Source organism: Paramormyrops kingsleyae, chromosome 19, assembly GCF_048594095.1.
Source record: "Paramormyrops kingsleyae isolate MSU_618 chromosome 19, PKINGS_0.4, whole genome shotgun sequence".
NCBI lineage: Eukaryota > Metazoa > Chordata > Actinopteri > Osteoglossiformes > Mormyridae > Paramormyrops > Paramormyrops kingsleyae.
In genome coordinates, this window is record NC_132815.1 from 17329992 (window position 1) to 17354039 (window position 24048).

Genomic DNA, 24048 nt, shown 5'->3' on the forward strand with positions numbered 1-24048 from the left:
CCACGCTTAAAAATAACTTTTAGGCCATGTTTATTTAACCAAGATCTGTCAAAACAGAGTCTGGACCAAAAATGTCCATCTGCAGCTGGGGCTGTCTGATGGAACCATTCCTTGGTTATCATAGCTCCAAAACAGCAGAGAGCGTGAGACTCTTCTACTAACTCTTTAAGACCAGGCCTTCATGTTCTGCCCTCCGTACTTAAGACAGTGGAGGTCAGAGCTTCGCTCAGCCTTGTTTATTAGCTAAACAAAAGTGAAAAGCACCTAATTGATTAAAACATAAAAATATCAGCAGTGAGCACTTCCCATTAATTACAGAGACCACTGACTTACAAATTACTTTTAGCTAAATAGCAAAGGCCTAAATGTTATTATATTACTAATAAGTTCATTTTTATTCTGGGAATATCATCTATCATTATAATATCAGTGTACATTACAAACTTTAGTATATACACATGTATATATGTAAAAATTGTGAATGTAGAAAGAAACAAATTAATGTGGAGTAAAAATAATTTTGGGTGGACTTTGTAGCGTTGATTTCACTTAGTATGCTTAGTACAATTAAATGACTTTTTGGGGTGAACAGTCTGTTACACTGATCTACAATAAGGCTTTACATAAAGTTTTCTGCATGAGTTTCTCAATTTAACCTAAAATTCAAAATGTTTAGAAGAGCTATAGCACCTTATGTGTTTGATCCCAAATAGCAATACTGGACATCATTTTGTTAAATGAGGGAAGCCTACAGAGGGTTTGAAACAATTGAGACATTACATTGAATGCCAAAAACATTGGTTACTCCAGTCATTTTTAAATCATTTAGCCAGTGGCCAGGTGACTATGCTGACTTTGTTAAATTCCCCACATAGATGCATAACAAAAATTATTCATGGACATCAATTGTTCAGGTACACCAATAATAAAAATTGGAAAAAAAAAACATAAATAAAAAAACATTCTTTACACATATTACTCAAATTTACAGCAATGAAACTTAAACAAGGACATGTTATGTAGAAAGTATATAATTTTGTACACTATGTCATGAATTTGTTGTTTTATAAAGTTTTACAAAAAAGGAAAATTCACATATATGTAAATAAAAACGAAACATGGCCATTTGAACGCTGCAGTTGAAAATTTTTGAAAAAAGGGCCACCTTTTCCACAAAGTGGGTTCTGCTGTAAACTGATCTGAGCAGAAGGGGGCGCTAGTCATTCCAGAGCGAAGGGCAGTCTGGAATGGCTTTGAGGCACGCCCTTTGACAATGATGTAACCACACGGGATGAAGTTACAACGTGGTCGAACACAGTTCACTTCGTGGTAGCACCTTTGGGTGTGTTTGTGAGCACCAGTGTTTGGGTTTGTGTGTGTGGTTTAAAAGAAAAATCTTCCCGCAAAGTTTGGCTCAAATTCGGAAGGGGTTACCGGTAAAGAAAAGTACAGATATAACAGATCATCTGAGGGAAAACTTGATGGGTATGCATACTGTCGAAAGCGGCTGGGGTTCCAGGTAAACCATGCACATTACATGCTATGATGGGCAGGAAACATGCTTTTCGGTGTCATGCTGTGAGAACGCATGACGCCAGCTGACAAAGTCACAACTGCAGTTTGGAGCCGCGTGGAACCGCGTGCCACCGGGTTAAATTCACACATTCGGCAGAATTAAACAACATGACTGGAGACAAACAGCACATTTGTCGAATACTCACATCACCTGATGCTTCACATTTGTCTTTGTCGGTTATGTTTAGTTTACAGGGTGAACAGCGTCAGGGTAAAGATCTAGATGTTGGCACTAAATACATTTTCTCTTGCTGGACATAAGCCATGTGTGTAAAGCTATAAAGCATAATGAAACACATCAATCATATTAATTTCAACCAAGCTAATAAACATATCACACAATGACCTAAAAACTGATTCATGTATAACAACATTTGAAAAATAAGAGACAAAAATCAAGTCTAACTTTAACTAACTAACTAACTAACATTATGGGGTATTGTTAAATGAAATTTAATGCAGAAGAGATAATTTAGTTTTACCCACAGATGTCCAGTATTGCCTTACTTTTTACACAAAAAAATTCTGTCATCAGGAAAACAGTGTCTAGAACTGCAGACACAATGAGCTCAACTTGGAGTCAAAGCAGGACCTCAGAAAAGGACTAATTTCATAGCTTTGATAACACACATCCAGGATATGACAATATTTTCCAAATCGACGTTACACGTTTATGTACAATTATCAGTTACTGCACTGTCACGTGAAACAGAAAAAACGACACAAAATAATTTAAAAAAAAAAAAAAACACAAAACAGAAACACTGGCATTGTTGTTTGCTGAATTGGCTGTCTTAGAAAGGAAGGAAAGCACCTACTGTATAGGAAAGGCACCACAGGCCCAGAGAAGCGGACAGCTGTTGCCATGGTTTCAGTGCGTACGGTTGGGTGAGTGTGTGTGTAGTGTAGTGTGGAGTACGGAAGCTTGATGCTTGAAGGAAAAGTTACTGTAAGCCTGCAACAGTTTAGCATCTTTCTTTTTGGGTGAGGCAAGCTCTTCGTGGCGCGGAGAGCAAAGCAGCTCGATCGCCGACAGCCATGATGTTAAGGGTGGGTCTCTGACTCGTTTCCATCCATCATATCATCATCTGCCGCGGGAAATGCGGCTGTCAGGCTGATTCAGACACTCGACTGAGGATCATCGCACATCGATATGGAGTTTAAATGGTTTCAAGGGCCAAAGAGAAACTAAATGCAGAGGGGTTTCAATTCAGATTACCGGAGAGCGTTTGTTTCAATTCGATTTGTGTTGGGTTTGGGTGCTATACCGCCAAACTGAAAATGCAGAGTACAGTAAGGATTGAGATATTATTTATGTCATTTTGTTTTACACAAGAATCAGCTTAAAATTCTGTGGCTTTGATGCAGTACGAGGTGAAACTGGAGCTGTAGGTATGAAGCTTCCTTGCAGCTCCACATTCGGACTGCCCTGCCTGGAAATAGCTGAATCTCTCATAATAACATAAATGCTGTCAGAAGAGCAAAGGTTTGGAAATACTGAAATCAGCGCACTAGTTGGAACCCACTTGAATTTGGGAAAGTCGGTCTTGACGTCAACGTTAAACGAAGTATGCACCCGAAAGTCTGAGTACCACCTACCACCGATGCTAAAACTATTCACGTCCTGTTAAGTGAGTGTACCAAAAAATAAAAGCGGACTCAGCATTATTTCACGTGGAGCTGATGTCGGTTTCCGCAGGTCAGATGTAGAAAGAGATCACAGTGTACTCGCTCACAGAAAAAAAGCTCTCTCTCCCTCTCTTAAAAAGTAGACTAACACAAAAAGTGAGGATCACCACAGAGGCGTCCAGCAGCCACGAAACCCGACCAGATGGGGGTTTCCTGCCGCTGCTGGTTTTTTTCTCCCAAAAAACTAATGAAGATGAGGGACAATAAGCTAACGCTTGCGGTTAGTAACATACCAGCAAACAACAGTGAACCAGAATGCTGTTAGTAAGTGCGGAAATGGAAATCCCGCGGGGAGGTCGTGCGGGGGGCACGGGGGGGGGAGAACGCAGCTCCGCTGGAGCAAACGGCGAGGGTCGGCTGGTGATGCGTGCAGGCTGGAAACACCGAGTGGGCTCACGGTCGAGGACACGACTGCTCCTCTTCACCCGAGGATCTGCTTTCCTAACAGGCAGAGAACGCCCACCCAGTAGCACACCTCACATGCTCCCGGGGGAGGGGATTTTCATTTCTAGTGTCGCTCCCCCCCCCCATCACCCTTCCCCAAAACCCACCCCCACCCCCATCCCCGGCTTAAATCCTGAAAAGAGAATCTGTGCACCAGAATACACCTGAGCCCCACACGGACGAGGAGGAAGAGCAAGCAGCAACCAGGCCTGGAGCTGAATCCTGCCTGCCAGCGGACAGAACAGCCTACGTGGATGGGTCACGGTCCATGTGCTCCCAGGACTGGGAGGAAGATCGGCGTAGCACCTTCTCCCCAAGCGACCTACATGAGCCAGTCAGCTGGCAGATACCGGCAGTGCGGGGGCCCATGCATCCCAGAAATTGAAGGAAATGGGCAATCTCCTGGGGCAACGGCTTGCCGGTCTGGTATCTCAGCGGGGATCTGGAGAACCGCCGAAGCCTCCTTGATGTGCCACACAGACAGCTGTCGTTAACGTCGGTGTCACTGAACATACTCCACCCTCTTAGTGACCGGGTGAATGCCAAAAGGTCCAAGAGTAGAAAGGTAGGACAGTGGCAACGAGGAAAGCAGAACTAAGGAGCTTTTTGCCAAACCAGCACTGCCACCACAATAGCTTGTAGCTGGGTTCACATGGATTCCTCCACATAGCCTGCTGTTGGATTCTTTTCCAAGCCTGGCAAGAACCCTTCTCCTCATTAGTCTATACCTGGCAAATATCCTACTTCCCATTGGTCTAACCCTGCACAACATCTGCTTGCAAAGATCTGAGCAGGCACAAGAGGGTCAGAAAAGCATTGTCCTCCTCTTTGTGGTGCACCTGGACAGCTGTTAGTGTCACTGCATAACAAAACAACAGGCAAACGCAAAACGACCAAACCTGTAGAGTATGTGGTCTACCACACAAACAAGACCAACAACCAACAATGAGCCCAATTTTCTGGTTAAGGTGCATATTAAGGAAAAGGCAAAATTCTTTTTTTTGAGAAAATGCATTTTGGGCGACCTTTAATATGTGGCCAATTGGGCGGGAACCCGGAGTTTTGTTAGAACATATTTTTGTGTGCTGTTTATGTCAAAAAGCTAATCCACCTCCAGTAGTTTTGAACACAGGAGTCCAGGGGCACCAGAAACTGGGACAAAAGTACAGTAAAAGGTGTGATTTGGCTTCATTAATTACCGCATGGCAAGTGCCAGCAGCAGCAAGCCCTGTATGCCGAGAGACTAACCTCTGTTGTAGCAGATTTTGTCTATAAAATAATCCGTTTAAACACTGCAACGTGTTGTTAAACTGTGTAAAAATTCAGGTATATTCAGGCAAAGATAGCTTCTAGTTTCATTATCTTTAAAATGTAGACTCTTAAAAATATCCTTAAATAAAATAAACGTAAAAATAAACCAAAAGCAAAACAACAGTTAAACAGTCACTGTAAAAATAAATTACATTTTAAAACAAATGACAAATATGTGCATGTCAAAATTCATTCTGGCACCTATGACATGCATTTTGCACCCCATACATTTATTACTTGAATTTCATTGAGCTTTTTTAAAGTTTTTCTTTTTTTTTTTTTTAAAGAACCATTACCAGAGGAAGGCGGAGGATAGGAAGAGGTGCTGAAGGGTGGAAAATGAGGAAGTACAAATACATCAAAAATGGTTTTTTTTGGGAGGGGAATGATGGAGTATACTGAACAAGTGACCTTCAAACAACATTCACTCATTCATTCTTCTTTTAAACCACTCGTCCTATAGTGTCACAAGGCAGAGAATAGCCCGGGACGAGCTGTTTCAAATAATGTATTTTTCATTAATTATTTTGTGCATCTATCTTCCTATTTTAAAATATTTCTGTGGAAGTTATAGATCTGTTTATTCCAGAAAAAAATGCCAAAATTGTGCCTTTAGTTTAGATATTGTGCTCTCTTTAAACCTCTTTTTAAACTTTTTTAAACTTAAATATAACAAAAACATATGCATATATACACAGCCATATGTCAGATTCTACAGTCCTTCAAACTTTATTTATTTTTAAATATAATTTGATATTTTATTTGTAGGCCTGGTACGTATCCTCCTGATCCCTATGGGGATTTCGTCAGTAATATTAGCAGCGGTAATATCGCCACCCCTGTTAACTTAACAGCCAGTTAGATGCTAGACAGTGTCATTTAAAATGATGCATTTACCCTAAGATTTTACTGGGCTTTTTCTCCATTCCATGGAAAGAGCATTAACTGTATAGATTTTGTCAATTTTATCACTTTTGAATTATAGCAATGTGCCCTAAAAATGACATTTGGTATTAAGGGGTACTTCTTGGACAAATACAGGCATTCTGAACTAAACCCTGACGAATCACAGTCAGGAAGATCAGGTTTATCAGGGAATGGAAATGGAAGGGATCAAAATAGTACTAACTGGGAAAGGGAAGAGTAATTAGACTCATCAGTGTTGGGGAATGACAAACACTGAACTGCAATCGGAAATGTCCCACCTCTCTGTGCTTCCCGAAAAGCTGTCAGTCTGAACTCTTTGGGTTTTCCTCAACCCTCAAGTTACACGTTGTGCTTTGGGCTGCTGCGCATTTACACGCGTAAACCTTTGAGAAATAACTTCACCGGTGGAGATGTTTTGTGCATATACTTTCGCTGCTATGAAACTAAAATAATGCATCGCACTTTGCAGTATCATGTTAATTTTATCCCTGAAAAAAAGAGCTTTATGTAACAATACTAAGAAAACAGAAGGAATTGCGCTATAATTAGCTGTGCGCTATGTAAATCCCTTATCCCGATTTCTTCACTTCCAGGAGACACATATCAACTCACGCAACGCAGCACTGAGATGTTGTTAGCACCAGCTGAGTGATCTTCAGCAAATCTGCACCTGGGAGCGGCGGCGTTTGCGTGAAACCGAGACGGGAAACCGGGGTCACCTGATCGCACTGCTAAAAAGCACAAAACGAGCGGGATCAAGTGTATATCTTTAAATTAAGGCTTCAGAGGATAATGCCACCTCTCTCTCTCTGCTTTTCTCTCTCTCTGTCTTCCTCTCCTGCCCTCTTTAGAAAAAGACAGCAGGGATTCGCTGGAAGCCTATCTGCTGTTAACAGAAAATTTTTGCCCATAAAAAAACTCTTTGATCCTATCTTTGATTACATTTGCCGTTTCTTCCTTACGTAAAAAAAAAGAAAAGAAAAGCAGAAACAGAGCGCGAGGTGTGAATGAAAGGGGGCGTTGAGAAGGACACCTGTTTTTTCCTCCATCATTCCCTTTATCAGGAGCTCTGGTAGCATGAACGAACGATTCAGAGTTTTCAGTTTGGCTGCAGGCTCCAGCCCCAAGGGAGTCTGACCGTTACACACACTGAACACAATATTAAACAATTAAAAAAGGGATTTTTTCCCTCCTAGACATAAAAAACTTACAGGAACAAGGTAAAATCAGATCTACTACAATTTGCAGATTTTTGACACAATGTTTATCAGAATTCTTTTTTTTGTGTGTGTAAATACATTTCTTAATTTGATAATCCCGTAATACTGGTCAGGTGTGCAGCGGCCTGATTTAAAACACCTGAAAAGTAGCTCCTGTTTCATCTTTTGGGATGTAATGCAAATGAAGGAATGAAAAGCTGACGCATGGTGAATAGACATGGGGAGGTAAAGAGAAGGAGAGAGAGGAGGAGGAGTGTAGGCGGGGCCGGGGGCGGGGCCGGGTCACAGAGAGGACTCGTACTGGAGGAGCTCGTAGAGAAGGGGCCCATCCCTGTAGCGGATGCCCACGGCTGTGGGCGTGATGTACTGCAGGATGTTGATAGTTCTCCTCAGACGCCGGTCCACGAAGTGGGCGTCCCACGCGGGGTAACGCTTCCTTGGCATGTCGATCTTGATGAGGGGCCCTTCGGGATGGGAAGGACGGCCTGAGGGTGTCGTGGGTGCGGTGGACCTCACCTGGAACACGGGCAGGCACGTATCAGCAGATAGCTCCTCCTGCTCAGTGTAATCCCCCGTGGTTGGGGTCGCCTGGGATCCACGGGGGCCCGGGGTGGGGGCCATGGGCTCAGCTTCTGGGGGCAAGGGAAGACCCCACAGGAGCTCGGCACAGCAGGAGCTAGCTAGCAACCGGACCCTGGGACCCATGGGATGCAGGACCCCGTAGTAGAAGAACATGAAGAGCACACCTGAGACGAAGCTCAGGAAGACCCCGCACAGGGCCGATACGGCGTAGGAATCGGTGGTGGAGGGGTCCCTGTAGATGTACCACAGTAAGGTCAAGACGGTGTTTTCAGCCAGCACCACAAAGTAGTAGGCCACCATGCGATATCGGGTCCTGCCCTCCTTGACGTTGAACCAGCAAAAGATGTAGACGATTCCCACCACCATGTTGAAGAGCACCTCCTCCCACTTAGACATGCAGAAGTCGGTGCCCCCATGGATGACCCAGAAGGCCATGGCGCACCAGTGCACGACGACGAAGATGCCGAAGTAGATGTGGAAGATGGAGGCGAAGAGAGCGAAGGAGAGCACCCGCGAGGAGATGGTGAAGAGTCGCCAGAAGATGTGCACCAGGGCCCCCCGGTAGCTCATGCTTTTCGTGTCGTCCCGCGAGTCCCGCAGGAGCTTGTGGTAGGAGGCCAGCACCCAGGCCAAGGAGAGCAGCGAGGCCACTGAGGAGACACCTGTAGCAGCCGAAAGTGCCAGAGAAAGGAGGAAAAGGAGGAGAGAGCACCAAAGTGCTTATTGCTGTCACACCTGCACGTTCTGTGGTAATGCCTACTAGTAAACTAAACATACAGAGTACAAATTCAATAAAATAGACAAATAACGACATTTTGCTGAAGAGCTACAGTATTAGATAACAAACACTGAGCAGTTGTTCTGAGGTTTCAGATTATGCTGAACTGCTACTTAATTCAGAACTGCTACTAAGTTCGATTACAAATATTTCCACCGAAGACTCCTTTTCTTAAACTACCAAATATGTTTATTTCATGGGCTCTTTGGATAGCCTGCCTGAAAACAAGGAGGACACAACAGAGGCAGAAACCTTGAGTATTGTTTACTCTTCTGACACCTGGAGTATTCAGTATTCAGTACTTACAGCATGCAGTATGTTTCACTTCTTGGTTCGAAGGAAGTAAGAAAATGACCGCTTTGATGCAGTTGTATAAGCTTTGAACGATTCACGTATGCAGCATAATTTAAGGACAAATTAACCAAAAAGCCATTAATGTGATATATCTTAATCTGCCTCTCTTCACCCATTCTCTTCAAGACAGTTTAATTCTCGTTTCCTAAGTGAGCTCATTGTGATGTAATACCCTGCGCCTCGTTTACACTCCTGATGACACCATTGGATAAACGTTAAAAGTTAATTTAGGATACTATAAAATAAAGGCAGGGCTACAATGAAGCTCCTGATGAATGTCTGGGGTTCAGTCTCGTGTTCGTATTGAGTAGCTGATTTCCCTGTATCTCCACTCAGAGCTGCCTCTTCCAGGCTGTAAGTGTGCTCAGGCTAGCTGCCTCTTCCAGGCTGTAAGTGTGCTCAGGCTAGCTGCCTCTTCCAGGCTGTAAGTGTGCTCAGGCTAGCTGCCTCTTCCAGGCTGTAAGTGTGCTCAGGCTAGCTGCCTCTTGCAGGCTGTAAGTGTGCTCAGGCTAGCTGCCTCTTGCAGGCAGTAAGTGTGCTCAGGCTAGCTGCCTCTTGCAGGCTGTAAGTGTGCTCAGGCTAGCTGCCTCTTGCAGGCTGTAAGTGTGCTCAGGCTAGCTGCCTCTTCCAGGCTGTAAGTGTGCTCAGGCTAGCTGCCTCTTGCAGGCTGTAAGTGTGCTCAGGCTAGCTGCCTCTTGCAGGCTGTAAGTGTGCTCAGGCTAGCTGCCTCTTGCAGGCTGTAAGTGTGCTCAGGCTAGCTGCCTCTTGCAGGCTGTAAGTGTGCTCAGGCTAGCTGCCTCTTGCAGGCTGTAAGTGTGCTCAGGCTAGCTGCCTCTTCCAGGCTGTAAGTGTGCTCAGGCTAGCTGCCTCTTGCAGGCTGTAAGTGTGCTCAGGCTAGCTGCCTCTTGCAGGCTGTAAGTGTGCTCAGGCTAGCTGCCTCTTGCAGGCTGTAAGTGTGCTCAGGCTAGCTGCCTCTTCCAGGCTGTAAGTGTGCTCAGGCTAGCTGCCTCTTGCAGGCTGTAAGTGTGCTCAGGCTAGCTGCCTCTTCCAGGCTGTAAGTGTGCTCAGGCTAGCTGCCTCTTGCAGGCTGTAAGTGTGCTCAGGTTAGCTGCCTCTTGCAGGCTGTAAGTGTGCTCAGGCTAGCTGCCTCTTGCAGGCTGTAAGTGTGCTCAGGCTAGCTGCCTCTTGCAGGCTGTAAGTGTGCTCAGGCTAGCTGCCTCTTGCAGGCTGTAAGTGTGCTCAGGCTAGCTGCCTCTTGCAGGCTGTAAGTGTGCTCAGGCTAGCTGCCTCTTGCAGGCTGTAAGTGTGCTCAGGCTAGCTGCCTCTTGCAGGCTGTAAGTGTGCTCAGGCTAGCTGCCTCTTGCAGGCTGTAAGTGTGCTCAGGCTAGCTGCCTCTTGCAGGCTGTAAGTGTGCTCAGGCTAGCTGCCTCTTGCAGGCTGTAAGTGTGCTCAGGCTAGCTGCCTCTTGCAGGCTGTAAGTGTGCTCAGGCTACTCCCTACTGTGTACACGTCGTACAGGTGTCAGCAGATCCCTGCTAGAGCAGAATACTCAACCTGGACTGCTCAAGTGAAAAATTCAGCTGCGTTTATTGTAAAATACAGTAAGATGCTTTTCATCTGAGCATCTGTATGACTGTGATCGGTGCTATACAGCTCTGGAAAAATTAAGAGACCATAGCAAAACTTTCAGATCCACTCATTTTTTTATTTATGGTTATACATCTGTGTAAAATATACATTTTGCAAACTGCAGTCTGATTCTTCTGTTTCTCATTAATGAAGGGCTTCTTCCTTGTTTCATTGGACTTCAATCCTGCTTCTTGGAGCCTGATATGAACTGTCCTAGCAGTGCACTTCACACCTGCACTTAATGTTTCCCATTCCTTCTGAAGGTCACTCCGTATGTGATTGGCACATACGGCACATGAATCCTCCGATTCATGAGGCACTGTCGGAAAAGTTGTCAGTAATCTCTGGCATTAGAATGTCGCTTCTGCCCTCTACCTGGCTGGTTTCTGGTCGTTCCCGGTGTCTCCTGCTTCACCTTATTCTTGTGTACTGCTGTCTTAGAAGCTTTGTGCTTGGAAGCAACCTGCCTTGCAGTGTAGCCTCTTCTGCCGGCAGAGCCACGATTAAACCAAGATTAAAAACAACGCTGATTTGTTTAAAAACATAGAGTGGTCCCTTTATTTTTCCCAGAGCTATACAGTATATGCAGTATGTATGAAATTTTTCAATGTATGCTTTAATGTAAAGAACATGGCTGCTTATATATTTTTTCTTTGGTATTAATGTATTTAATTCCAGAAGCAGATACTGGCACAAGCTTATTCTCAGTCATAATGGTACCACTGGTTTCTTTCTCTGTATACTTTTTGTTTGTGCACCTGGATCTTGTTTTTCAGATACAGCAGCTGGTGTGATGATACAATGTCCAGCACTAAGATGCAGAAGCTGTCCTTTTGTTACTCTTTCCTTTCGCTCTACTTTTTCTTAAGTTGTCATGTATTATTTTTCTTTCCCTGTTTCTAACCCTAACCCCCCCTTTTCTTTTTTTTCTCTTCTCTCTTTTCTTTCTCTCTTTTCCCCCTCTCTTCTTTCTCTCCCTCCTCTCTTCCTCTCTTTATCTCTCCTATTTCGGTTAACTTTCCCTGTCGGCTCCAGCTTAATAGCGCAATAATGTAAAATGGTGAATAAAGAGTATACCTCAAGTAACAAGAGGAGCTTAATCCGTAGCTCCAGTTGGCACAATAAAAGTGTTGGCACAGTAAAGCACCCAGACTAACATCCTGCTTCCTAAACTGCCGGACACGACAGGGGTTAAAAAAGAACATGGCTGCAGCTTACAAAATACTGGTAAAATTCATGAAGTGACATCACAAATCTAAATATCATACTTGACCATGGACCTCCTATGACCCCCAACCCAAACTGCATTTTTATTGGCCAAGTGGCTGAGGTAATGGATGCTGGTTATCTGGGGCCATTATTAATGCTAATAGCTTTCCTTCTAATACAGAGACGCTTTCTCATAAAACTTTCCTAATTTTTCTCTTTTGTTTTATTATCTGTTCCTGTGAATCAAGCAATATCGGCACGTAAAGAAGGAAGCGCTGGTATTTACCATGTGCTCAACACATTATGTCTGAGGGCAACGTGAGACATCCTCCCGCAACGGGCCTTACATTGCAGCGTCTCTGCCCGGTTCTTCTGGATCATGATGCAGAGCTGTAGCACCAGTTGGGGGGCGCTCTCCAGGAAGGTCTCCAGAAGACGCAGCATGCTCACGTCCGCGTACTCGTACATCATGGCCCAGTAGAAGCGGCGCTGGTGTTCCTTCTGCCGCCGGCTCTGGATGCCCAAGTACATGGTCCGGATGTATCTGCAAGATCAGGGGGGGGGGAAGGTGAGGAAGAGGATGAGGTGGTGGTGGAGGAGTGGGTCAGTGTCATGGGTCACCCTCAGTGCTGTGTCGCTGTCATTACCACACGCTGATTTTGAACTGTGCCGCAGTAAATTTTGCATTTCCTATATAAAAAAAAAACAATCCATCCATCCTTTTTCAGCTGTTAATCAGCATGGGGGGGGGGGCTACCAGGAGCTAAACCGAGGCAGTTTAGGGCTGGGGGGCAGGGTGCCAGGAAATGGTTTAACAAATTAGGATTACATTAATAAAAAAAGATTAAGTGCTCTGTTACTCCGGTGTGAACCTGCTCATTGAGATACCAGGTGCCACGTGAGCCGATGCCAAAGACCGTTGTTCATCCAGGTTCGGTTAGCCGGAGGTCCTTCTCCTGTGCTTCACCTCCTGACCATCTGCCATGACCCAGTACACGGCGCCCATATCACCTTATTTACTCATCCGGGTCAGAGTTCTGAAACCCTGACGTGACACTCTGTTCTGGACGTGCTGACGAGCAGCTACTCGCTGTGTCTCCACTCTGGCGGAGCAAGTGAAACTCCCCGTCCATGTGACACCAGGCCACGGCAAGGTGCACCTACAGGGCCAGCAGCTACAAAACCCCAAGATCATCTCTCTGCGCTCAGATCAAAAGGTTCCCCCCTACCCATGTACCTCATATCTGATGCGTTTAAATAATTTATTTCCTATGATATTAGCTCCTTGAACCCACCAGATGGTGGTGTGATCAAATGAACAGGTAGAAAAAAGAAACAACAAGATGAAAACAATCTTTTTCTACTGAGATGGAGAGACATGGTGCCCTCTGATAGCCCTTTCTGACCTCACCATGGATGAGTGAGGGTGGTAGCCCCTTTAGTGGCGGCCCAGAAAAGCTACCTCAAGACAGGGCTGCGGACAGACAACTGTAGCCTCAAGGCCCGAATTTCACTGTATATAATTCCATAATTAGAATCAGTCCAGCACATAATAATAAGAAGAGACTAACAAAGGCTACCATCTCCTGCATATATTAAGTTACTCTTCCCACACCAGACCTTTAATGTTATCTTCTTTTCCTTGCAGCCTTTACATTTCATGTAAGTATAAAATTCATTTCACCTACTGTTTGAGATCCAGCATCGCTTTTCTATGCAATAAACCTGGTCTGTTTGGATACATCAAACTGAACCGTAAAAGACATTTGACTTAATTAACACTGGCCATGTATTTTTAAGATCAAAAAGATCAGTAACCATGTTAAACCACAACGCGGCAGTGAGAAATAAGTTGTTCACACTACATCATCGACAGCTCCGGGCAGGAGTACACAATGTCCTCCCCACCACATCATCCACAGCTCCTGGGCAGGAGTGCACAATGTCCTCCCCACCACATCATCCACAGCTCCTGGTCAGGAGTACACAATGTCCTCCCCACCACATCATCCACAGCTCCTGGGCAGGAGTACACAATGTCCTCCCCACCACATCATCCACAGCTCCTGGGCAGGAGTACACAATGTCCTCCCCACCACATCATCGACAGCTCCTGGGCATGAGTACACAATGTCCTCCCCACCACATCATCCACAGCTCCTGGTCAGGAGTACACAATGTCCTCCCCACCACATCATCCACAGCTCCTGGGCAGGAGTACACAATGTCCTCCCCACCACATCATCCACAGCTCCTGGTCAGGAGTACACAATGTCCTCCCCACCACATCATCCACAGCTCCTGGGCAGGAGTACACAATGTCCTCCCCACCACATCATCCACAGCTCCTGGGCAGGAGTACACAATGTCCTCCCCACCACATCATCCACAGCTCCTGGGCATGAGTACACAATGTCCTCCCCACCACATCATCCACAGCTCCTGGTCAGGAGTACACAATGTCCTCCCCACCACATCATCCACAGCTCCTGGTCAGGAGTACACAATGTCCTCCCCACCACATCATCCACAGCTCCTGGGCAGGAGTACACAATGTCCTCCCCACCACATCATCCACAGCTCCTGGGCAGGAGTACACAATGTCCTCCCCACCACATCATCCACAGCTCCTGGGCAGGAGTACACAATGTCCTCCCCACCACATCATCCACAGCTCCTGGGCAGGAGTACACAATGTCCTCCCCACCACATCATCCACAGCTCCTGGGCATGAGTACACAATGTCCTCCCCACCACATCATCCACAGCTCCTGGGCAGGAGTACACAATGTCCTCCCCACCACATCATCCACAGCTCCTGGGCAGGAGTACACAATGTCCTCCCCACCACATCATCCACAGCTCCTGGGCATGAGTACACAATGTCCTCCCCACCACATCATCCACAGCTCCTGGGCAGGAGTACACAATGTCCTCCCCACCACATCATCCACAGCTCCTGGGCAGGAGTACACAATATCCTCCCCACCACATCATCCACAGCTCCTGGGCAGGAGTACACAATGTCCTCCCCACCACATCATCCACAGCTCCTGGGCAGGAGTACACAATGTCCTCCCCACCACATCATCCACAGCTCCTGGGCAGGAGTACACAATGTCCTCCCCACCACATCATCCACAGCTCCTGGGCATGAGTACACAATGTCCTCCCCACCACATCATCCACAGCTCCTGGGCAGGAGTACACAATGTCCTCCCCACCACATCATCCACAGCTCCTGGGCAGGAGTACACAATATCCTCCCCACCACATCATCCACAGCTCCTGGGCAGGAGTACACAATGTCCTCCCCACCACATCATCCACAGCTCCTGGTCAGGAGTACACAATGTCCTCTCCACCACATCATCCACAGCTCCTGGGCAGGAGTACACAATGTCCTCCCCACCACATCATCCACAGCTCCTGGTCAGTAGTACACAATGTCCTCCCCACGTTTCACGTCTCATACCTAACTTGCAATCTGTGTTCCTGAGCCTTGTCTCACACTGCCATGGACACACAATGCCCCGCATTTCCCTTTTCTGCCACTGGTGTCAAAGGAGCAGGGCAATCAGGCCTCAGGTGATTTAGGTGATCATGTCAGCAGGCTATGACCATGAAGTCACAGAGAAGAGAACAGAGATCATTTTACTGTTGATGATATTAACAATGTGCCACTAGGGGGTGCTGTTCTCTAAAATTCATTCAAGTAATGACGACTAACCACTTCAGCTATATTCAGGGCACGTTCAAATGACGACAGCCCAAAGGATTTGGCAGAGGGTGGATTCCCTGTCTTATATACACACTGTACCATGTGATGTAGACACTTGAGCATAATAAATCTCCCCAGATTTTTTCTGCTGCAGTACAATCAGGCTCAGTGAAGGATTGACAGCCTTTTTTGTCCCACTTCAAAGCCCTCCACAGGTGCTACACACAATGCCTTTTCCCCGCATCACTCCTCAGTGCCCCTTGTCTTTAACCTCTTCCTGTGCATCTTGGCTTCTTCATAAAGCCAGACCAATCACATACAGTAACTGCTTGTTCTGTTTTTTATACACCCACCCATGCTACTAGTACTCGTGTTCTGTTCGTCTGGCATCGCTGACAGCGCCATCTGTTCAGCAGCACCTCATTCAGAACAGCACGCACTGGCCTCCACTCATGTATTTAGTTACCTACTATGAAGCGCTCCACCTTTCCCCCATCGACATCTCTGTCCTGACTCAGCCTGACTGCTCCATAGCCACTCAGCAAGAGCGTCTCAGGTCGGACCGGTAGGTAGAACTGTGCGACAACGGCACTTGGCAACTAGGGTTGATTTTGGGTCGATATGGAGCCACTATGAGTCACACATAAAAAACAAAATCCAGGAGACTGAAAAAATCGAAATAAACAGATACTTGGGGTTTTTTCAGGCCCAAACATGGACTGTTTCGAACCTGGTGCCCACACTGGAGTTCTGGGTTATTGAGGTCAATATAAAAAGACTCAATATTATATTCAGTTGATGGCTAGGTGGAACGAATGGAGATGAGTAAAGCAGATCAACAGACTCTCCCACCTGACCTAGCTGGATGGCCACACCCTCACTGAACACACATTTTATTGTTAGCGTACTATGTTTAGGTAAGAAAATCGGAAGTAATTAAGGTAAAATTCAGCCAGAACTTTCTAGCAAAAACCACTACTTATGTCCTCCGTCAGTATTCTCTTTGAAGTTACTTAGAATCTTCCACTTAGCTTAACTGGCTTGACCTTTCTTCATCAGCTGACTGGTTCACAGTGGATTTAACAAAACACACTTGAACAACGCAGTATAATTTTATCTCCCTGCAGTTTTGAGTGGTCCAGACTTTGCTAACTGAGGTGATAACTGCCTTTGGGGTCCTTACAAATTGTAACGGTTACAATCTAAGCAGGCAATTACATCAAAACAAGGATAACATAATGATACAGCAGGCAATAACAGCAAAAGACTATCAACACAAAATGCTTCCTTTTAGAACAATGATACCAGCGCTGATCTGCTTCAGTATGTAACCTGGAATAACCTGAGCTTAGGGAACTGATTTACCAAGACTTTCTGTCAGAATTCATTGCACACAACCCTGGGACAGTAATTTGACAAGTTGGCATCAGCACTCTCCTGAACTTTAGCACTCAGTGTCACTTGAAGCTCGCTCTCGCTGAAACACCAGCAGGCTGTGACATCTTAGTCACCCTTCCTGGATCACTAGAGTCAACAAAGAGCAGATATCATTGCTAGTCAGATTCCCACAAGACTGTATCCACAAAAGAAATGAACATGAAATGATGTCTCTTTGACAGATACCCTTGCACAATGAATTTCATCGGTGTCTTCTACTCTTCGAGGAGGCACTCCGCAGATGCTGACTGTGGCACCAGGAGAGGCGTAGTGAGCATGTAGCACATCTGTGACAACCTGCTATCCTGGCGTTCACCTGTGAGACGCCACGCGCTATCCGAGGATGAAGGCCCGGCCACAGCTGCGGCATCTTGAGTTAAAACAATCCCATGACATGCTGACTGCGAACAAGTCAACAAGTAGGTACACTAACAGACACAAAACTGGGCCAGACTAGCATATATGTTAGCAGATAAACTGAGAATCGTCAACCACGGATTATTCCCCTGCTACAATGAGACTTTCATCAAACAAAAGGGATAGTAAAAACATTCTGGAAGTAAATATGTCTGCGTGTACCACCATGCGTTCATTAGCCAAAGTTCACTGTACATAGTGGTAATTTCAGCAGACCTCAGGAAATAACTAATTAGGTTATGTGTGCAATATATTTTTTTTGGGGGGAGGGGTCTTTGCTATATTTGTTGCAGCATATAGTACATAAGAACATAAGAAATTTACAAACGAGAGGAGGCCATTCGGCCCATCAAGCTCATTTGGGGAGAACTTAACTAATAGCTCAGAGTTGTTAAAATCTTATCTAGCTCTGATTTAAAGGAACCCAAGGTTTTAGCTTGCGCTACACTAGTAGGAAGACTATCTTATACTATTCCAGCTTTCTCAAATTCATTTTAAAATGTTCTCCTGCTAATTTCCACTTATGGCCACAAGTTCTAGTATTTATACTAATATAGAAATAGCCATTTGGCTGAACAGCATCCAGACCTGTTAGAATCTTATATACCTGGATCATGTCCCCCCTTAGTCTCCTTTGCTTGAGGCTGAACAGATTCAGCTCAGCTAACCTCAGTAATTTATAGTAGTAATTTATGACTCTGATATAAAGTCAATCATTTGACAGAATCAGCAATTTAGACATGATCTTGAAATAGTTTCTATTTTTCTTTTTTTTTTCCTGTTTTTGTTCCTAACGATTTATACATTTCTTTCCTAAATTTATTGCTTTGAAAACATTACCGCAAAATTAATTTGTATATTCATTGCATGATATTGGAATTGGTAAAATAGTGCATTACAGTATTTTAATTCTCATGCTGAGGAAGGTAAAAATACACCCAAAGACATATTACATATTATTATATGAATATATTGACCTAAACCAGGAGTCTCCAACTTCTGATGAACCACAGCTGTTCTCAGGTAAATACCAGGAACAGGTTTGGCACATCAGAAGCCAGGTAGGATAGAAAACCTACTGGAGAGTAGCTCTCCAGGACCGGAGTTGGAGACCCCTGAGTCCTAAACATTTCTATTATGAACTTTCATTTGCTGTCACACTCTCCTGACAGGCAGACCAATGAACCCAAATGCTAGAGAGCTTGTTGCTAATGTCGCTGCTAAAGACTGACAGCGTGGGGTTGGTGGCTGCAGCCCACTTCACTAACGCTAAGAGTAATTCCATAAAAGATGTACCTGCGCAACAGTACCATGGTTCCATCTCCCCTCCACGGGTGAATTAGCTAACAGCGGGAGATGGGAGAACAGCACAGATCTCGCTAGGGGGATTTTTATTTTTTTTAAACGAAATGGGTTGGAACTTGATTTATCACAATTGATGTCCACTCATGCGCTCGGAAGTCAGGCTAGAGTCTCTCGCCAAGTCACTTAAATGCATTTAAAGTCCTTCAGAACTTTCCAGAATCTTTGTCTGAGAATGACGAAAACTTCAGCTGGAGCATTGTTCCTTGATAGCAATTCTGTGGATATTCCCGGACAGGTCACAACTGGTACACCACTCAGTTTGCATGATTTTGATGCAAACTGAGATCATCTGTATATATCACATAAACAAATTGTATATACATGTACAGTTAGCGAGACACTAACACACTGGACCCAGGAAGTGCAGACAAGCTGGAAATAACGAGCCAGAGCGGCAGCTTGCTCAAGCTGCTCGACGTGACAGACTCACTGCTCAAACAGACAAATCGTGAACTCCAAGGACCAGCGGCGTGACCTAGACAGCCCACAGCCCTGGTATCTTCAGCCAGAGTCCAAGGCCAGTGTCAGGCTTGCTTGTCATTATAGCCAGATTTTAGCAGTAAAAAAACCATATGTCTTCCCACTCTCTGTCCCTCGCTTCCGATGTCCAGTCCCAGGGGATGTGTGAGAGGAAAGAATGGATGGTTCAAGGTAAGCAGGAACTGGGAATCGGAACATTGGGAAGGTGGGGCTTGACATCCCTTGGGGAGTGCTCAAAGCACACTTGTAAAGTGTGACATTCAGTGACGTTTACCAGAGAGCTGTAGAACATTACCAATGCCAAACTACCCAGCCGCTAAGTGCCCATCTACACCCTTCCTTTGGTGATGTCAGTTTTTGCCCTTGAATCAAAGACACAAGTCTTGGAAATAAAAGTAATTTTTATGGAGTCTGTTTCTTTAAAACTCACAGTCTGTGTGCATTTTAGGCTACCCTCTCATTTTTAAGGGGCATATCTCACAGAGCTGGGTGAGCTGAAGTGCAGGTTGGGTCTCGGGGGAGACGCTATGAAGAAGTGGTCTTGTGACTAGAGGTGAAGAACTTGGGTAATAGCGAGATAGTGTACATGTGTATGCCTCTGTGTTACTGCCAAAAATACTGAGATCTTCCAGGGTTATTCAAAAAGGCTGATGGAGACCTGGCCAGTAATGTAACGGCACGTTCAGAGAAGACACCGCGATGCTCACAGTGCAGAAGACCTGCGAGATGGGAGTAGCTGATCGAATTCTCATACTTGTGCCACCCAAACCAAATGTACACAGCGTTCCACAGAAAAACAAAACTGTTTCCAAGGAAACTCACAGGTTCTTCGTAGCATCTAACAGACACCAAGGCATCCATGTCAACCCTAAAACAGAACCTAATGGATCCCCAGCCCGTTCCTTCTGTCGCACGCTAATCACGAGGTAGTCATCGCTCCTCGTACTCGATCCACATCCTTGGCTCTGCTTGAAGAAGAAGAAACGGGGAGAGAGGAGAAGACGTGACAGGTTAGAGCGTGACAGGGATTAATAGGCAGGCCACCACCAAAGTGCTGTGCAGTGAGAGCAGGTGGGAGTGGGAAGTGAGGAAAGGAGTTAGGCTGAAATTAAAAGTGACACTATTGATTTCAGCACAGGCATTCTTCAAGGCATCTACTCGGGGCCTTCCGGTGCTGCTTGGCAGCTCAGGATAAGCCCTCTCTTTCAGACTCACCCCGCACAAAGGCTGCAGGCCCTTCGCCAACATCGACATTGAGATCAAAAGCACCCCAACCCCCCAGCCACCCCAAAAGAAACACTTATGCTGAAACCACAGCCAGTACTACCGTCTTACAAATTAATCAGCCCGTCTCCAGTCATGCTTAAACACGCTGTAGCTGCCTTTCGGGCTGATATTCAATTTCCATCGAACACCAACGCGACACCCAAGGTCAACTCCGGCCCACTTTTGCAACCTTGCTGGAGTACCTGCGGTGGGATAGCTGTCACTTTTTCAAGGGAATTGCCTTCACATCGCCGACACTGACACAAAGCTCTGGCAAACCCACAGAAAAACAGGAGAAAATAGCCTCGCTTCTTCATAGACAGTCCTCTGAGAGGATGAACCTGTCTTAGAGCCAAACCCTTACTGATGAAAGACCTACTACTTATTATCAATCTTACTCTAAAATCTTGCTCTACGACCACTTGTGCTACGTCTCCATTACGCATCCTACCTGGTTCCACACAGTGGACCTGCAATCTGTCATGTCAGCTCCCAACCCAGCAAGGAATTAACCTAAATAGTAAAACAGGCTCAGTATTTCCAGTAATGTTTGTCATAATTTGCATTTTCTGGGTGGCTAAGATGGTGGCGGGCACAAAGAGAGGAGGTCGGAGGACAAAAGATGTCAGCAAGCCTGTGGTGCCTGATTAGCCTGCAACCTACTCATCTGAATGAATTTCTTTTTGTTTTCTTGGTTCTTTTATAGCAGTTTGTCTGGTTTCTTATTTTAGTCTGTATTGTTTTCTTTTTCTATGCCTTCTGGCCATGTGGAAACAGCTATGAGCACGACTTGATTATTAGATTTTTTTAGCTCTGAGCATGAAAAAGGTTTAATCAGATCAGACTACTCAACTACAATCACAATCAGAATGCTTGAAATAGGATCATTCTTTGCTCAAACATTTTCCAGCACTGTTGCGGCACAATGCGGAAGAACAAAAGGCTTGTCTGTATAACTAATATGTCCTTCAAGCTGTGAAAAGCACTCGTTTGTTCTCCTAAATTTAGTTGCTTAGCTGATGCTTTTATCCAAACAACTACTACCGGTACACTTTCTGCCCACTGAAAGTGTTCAGTGTTCGGTGAGCAGTTCTGTTTCAGTTCCTTGCTCAAGGGTTCCATGGCAAAATTCCACTGCTGCCACTATGTGTAGTACTGATCAAATCATCTCTGGAGGTTGGCACCATATTCATTAAGCTGCTTGCTTTTTACCCCTTGGCAGCCAAGGCTGGAAAGCTGAGAGAGCCAAAGCAAGCTATGCCAGGTCTTTGGATGAATCATACCACGAGTCATAGGATGATGGGGCGATGGAGCTCCCTCTCTGGTCAGGGCAGAACTGTGACTGTCTCACAGATTTCTTACTGCAGTGTAATGGGATTTGGTGAACTGCACCACTCCCAGATTAACAAATTATGATGTCACATTGCTGTCTCTAAGGCTGACACTGCCTCTAAGATTATTGAATTATCAGGTGTGAAGCTGACTGCCTCTAAGGTCGACGCTGTCTCTAAGATTATTGAATAATCTGTCTCAAACTGATGCAGCCTCTAAGGCTGCCACTGCCTCGAAGATGATCAAATTATCATATATATTCCTCTATGGCCAGGGCTACCACTAAGCCTTATGCTGCTTCAAAGTACTACCGCAAGCTGATGCTGCATTTGGGGCTGACGCAGATATGATTTTTGAATTTGGGGGGACCAAGGATATTTTTTCCTTATGCAAAGACGGCAGATGCTGTTTTTTTGTCCTGTAAGTGGGGGGGACGGATCGAGGTCACTCTGAATCTGAAGGGGACCCATCCCATCCGTCCCTGGTGCTAACTGCGCGCCTGGGGCTGTCACTGCCTCTAAGGCTTCTGCTACCTCTAAGGCTGATGCTGCCTTGAAGGCTGACAACGCCTGACAATGCTGATGCCACCTCTGAAGTTGACGCTGCCTCTAAAGTTGATGCTGCAACTGAGGCTCAAACTACCTCTAAGGCTGACACTACCTCTAAGACTGATGCTGCCTCTGAGGCTGACTCTACATCTGTGGTTGACACTGCATCTGGGGTTGACATTGCCACAAAGATTGAACTGCCTCTAAGGCTGACACTGTCTCCAACGATCCACAGATCATCAATGTTTATAAGTAAAAGCGATCATGCTATGGTGGTACTTCATATCACAGGCTAACACCATTTTGGACAGTGTCTGACAATGAAGGCCTAAAGTTTGAATCTCTCCTCTGTCAAGATTAACTCTTAGTACACCCAGTCAACGTCATCAATTCATCTCCTTCCCACACTGCTGAGGACTTTTGTATAAAATGACTTTATAATTACCATAGGAAAGTTAAAATGAGTGATATTTTCATTATGCATGCAAGCATCCAGCACTTATTGTCAATACCACCATTATCCTGGGTGATATAAGACTCAATTTTGCAGTTATTGTTTAACTTGTAAAACTGCACCAAACCATTTAAAACGTTAAGTTGCACATTTCTGCATTACTCCCTATAGCCACTGAATTGTAATGGTCAGACATCGATCAATGACATCCAGGAAAACAATCCAGCCGGGGGAAGGTGAGAACTGGCTAAATGATAGCCAGCTAGTAACAATGAGCATTGGCTTTACTGCCACAATGAGTCAGACGTGGTAGTGGACGGTTTTGTGGATGGGCTGCTGATGATGAACATGGAGGCGTGATGACTGAGTACGGGTAATGTGGCACATTAGAACTTTCTAGAATCGCCCCAGTATCCATCTGAGCTTTCACCCACACAACACATTTTTCAAGACAGCAGACCAATTAAAATATATCAGAATGTATGAGCCCAATGCCCCTTTTCTGCCTGAGAGAGCGGACAGAATGTTGGCCAGTTCGGATTGTTCTTATTTTTCTATCCATATTCAAATTAAAATTTCACTTCACAGGATCATTTTTACATTTTCATTTACAGAGCAGACGCTTATAGCGACATGCAGGATCAGGCAGTTCCTGCTGCATTGGGGATAAGGACCTCGCTCAGGGGCTCCACCTTGATGACCCTGGGATTTAATCCAGTAACCTGTATGATCACAGGCAGAGCACCCTAACCGGTTAAGCCATACACCATCCCCCAAAAAACATTTTTATATTTAATTAGCAGATGCTTTGATCCAAAATGACATTGAAAAAAATGGATTTTTATGAATGTTTAGCCTTTGAGTGTGATTCTGAAAACTGGCAGAACTGAAACTGCCACTGTCAAAAGTGAATGGTAGGTTTGCAGCCTTTGCCCAGAAGGTGGCTGGTTCAAATCATCATGGCTGATAGAGTGACGTCAACATTAGGCCCTTGAGCGAGGTCTTTAGCTCAAGATATTCCAGGGGAAACGTCTGATTTTCACTTGTACATCGCTTTGGCCAAATGTGGCAGATAAATATGTTCCAAAATGTTCATTTAAGAAAACAAAGGAAACAGTTAGTGATTTTGTGAGGGGGGGGGGGGGGGCATCAATAGATAAGCAAACGATGAGCCAGGCTGAATCCACGGTGATGTACTGCTAGCACAGCCAGCACAGCTGGGCTTGAGAGCAGGCAAATGAGGCACGACCAGTCATGCCTCTTATTTAAAAGACGAACACTAGAAGAAGTGCTTGAAACTTTGGGAAAGG

General features: G+C 45.3%; 1 protein-coding gene across 1 annotated transcript in view; it reads right to left on the reverse strand.

Annotated features, from left to right (window-relative positions):
- Positions 1-5834: 5834 nt before the first annotated feature.
- Positions 5835-24048, reverse strand: part of xkr6b (XK, Kell blood group complex subunit-related family, member 6b) — a 56383-nt gene continuing 38169 nt past the window's right edge. Inside the window, exons 2-3 of the mRNA XM_023800024.2 lie at positions 12066-12262; positions 5835-8410 (exon numbers count right to left, since the gene is read on the reverse strand). Of these exons, the coding sequence (XP_023655792.2) occupies positions 7449-8410; positions 12066-12262 (1159 nt within the window). The 3' untranslated portion in view covers positions 5835-7448. The remainder of the gene's footprint in view (positions 8411-12065; positions 12263-24048) is intronic.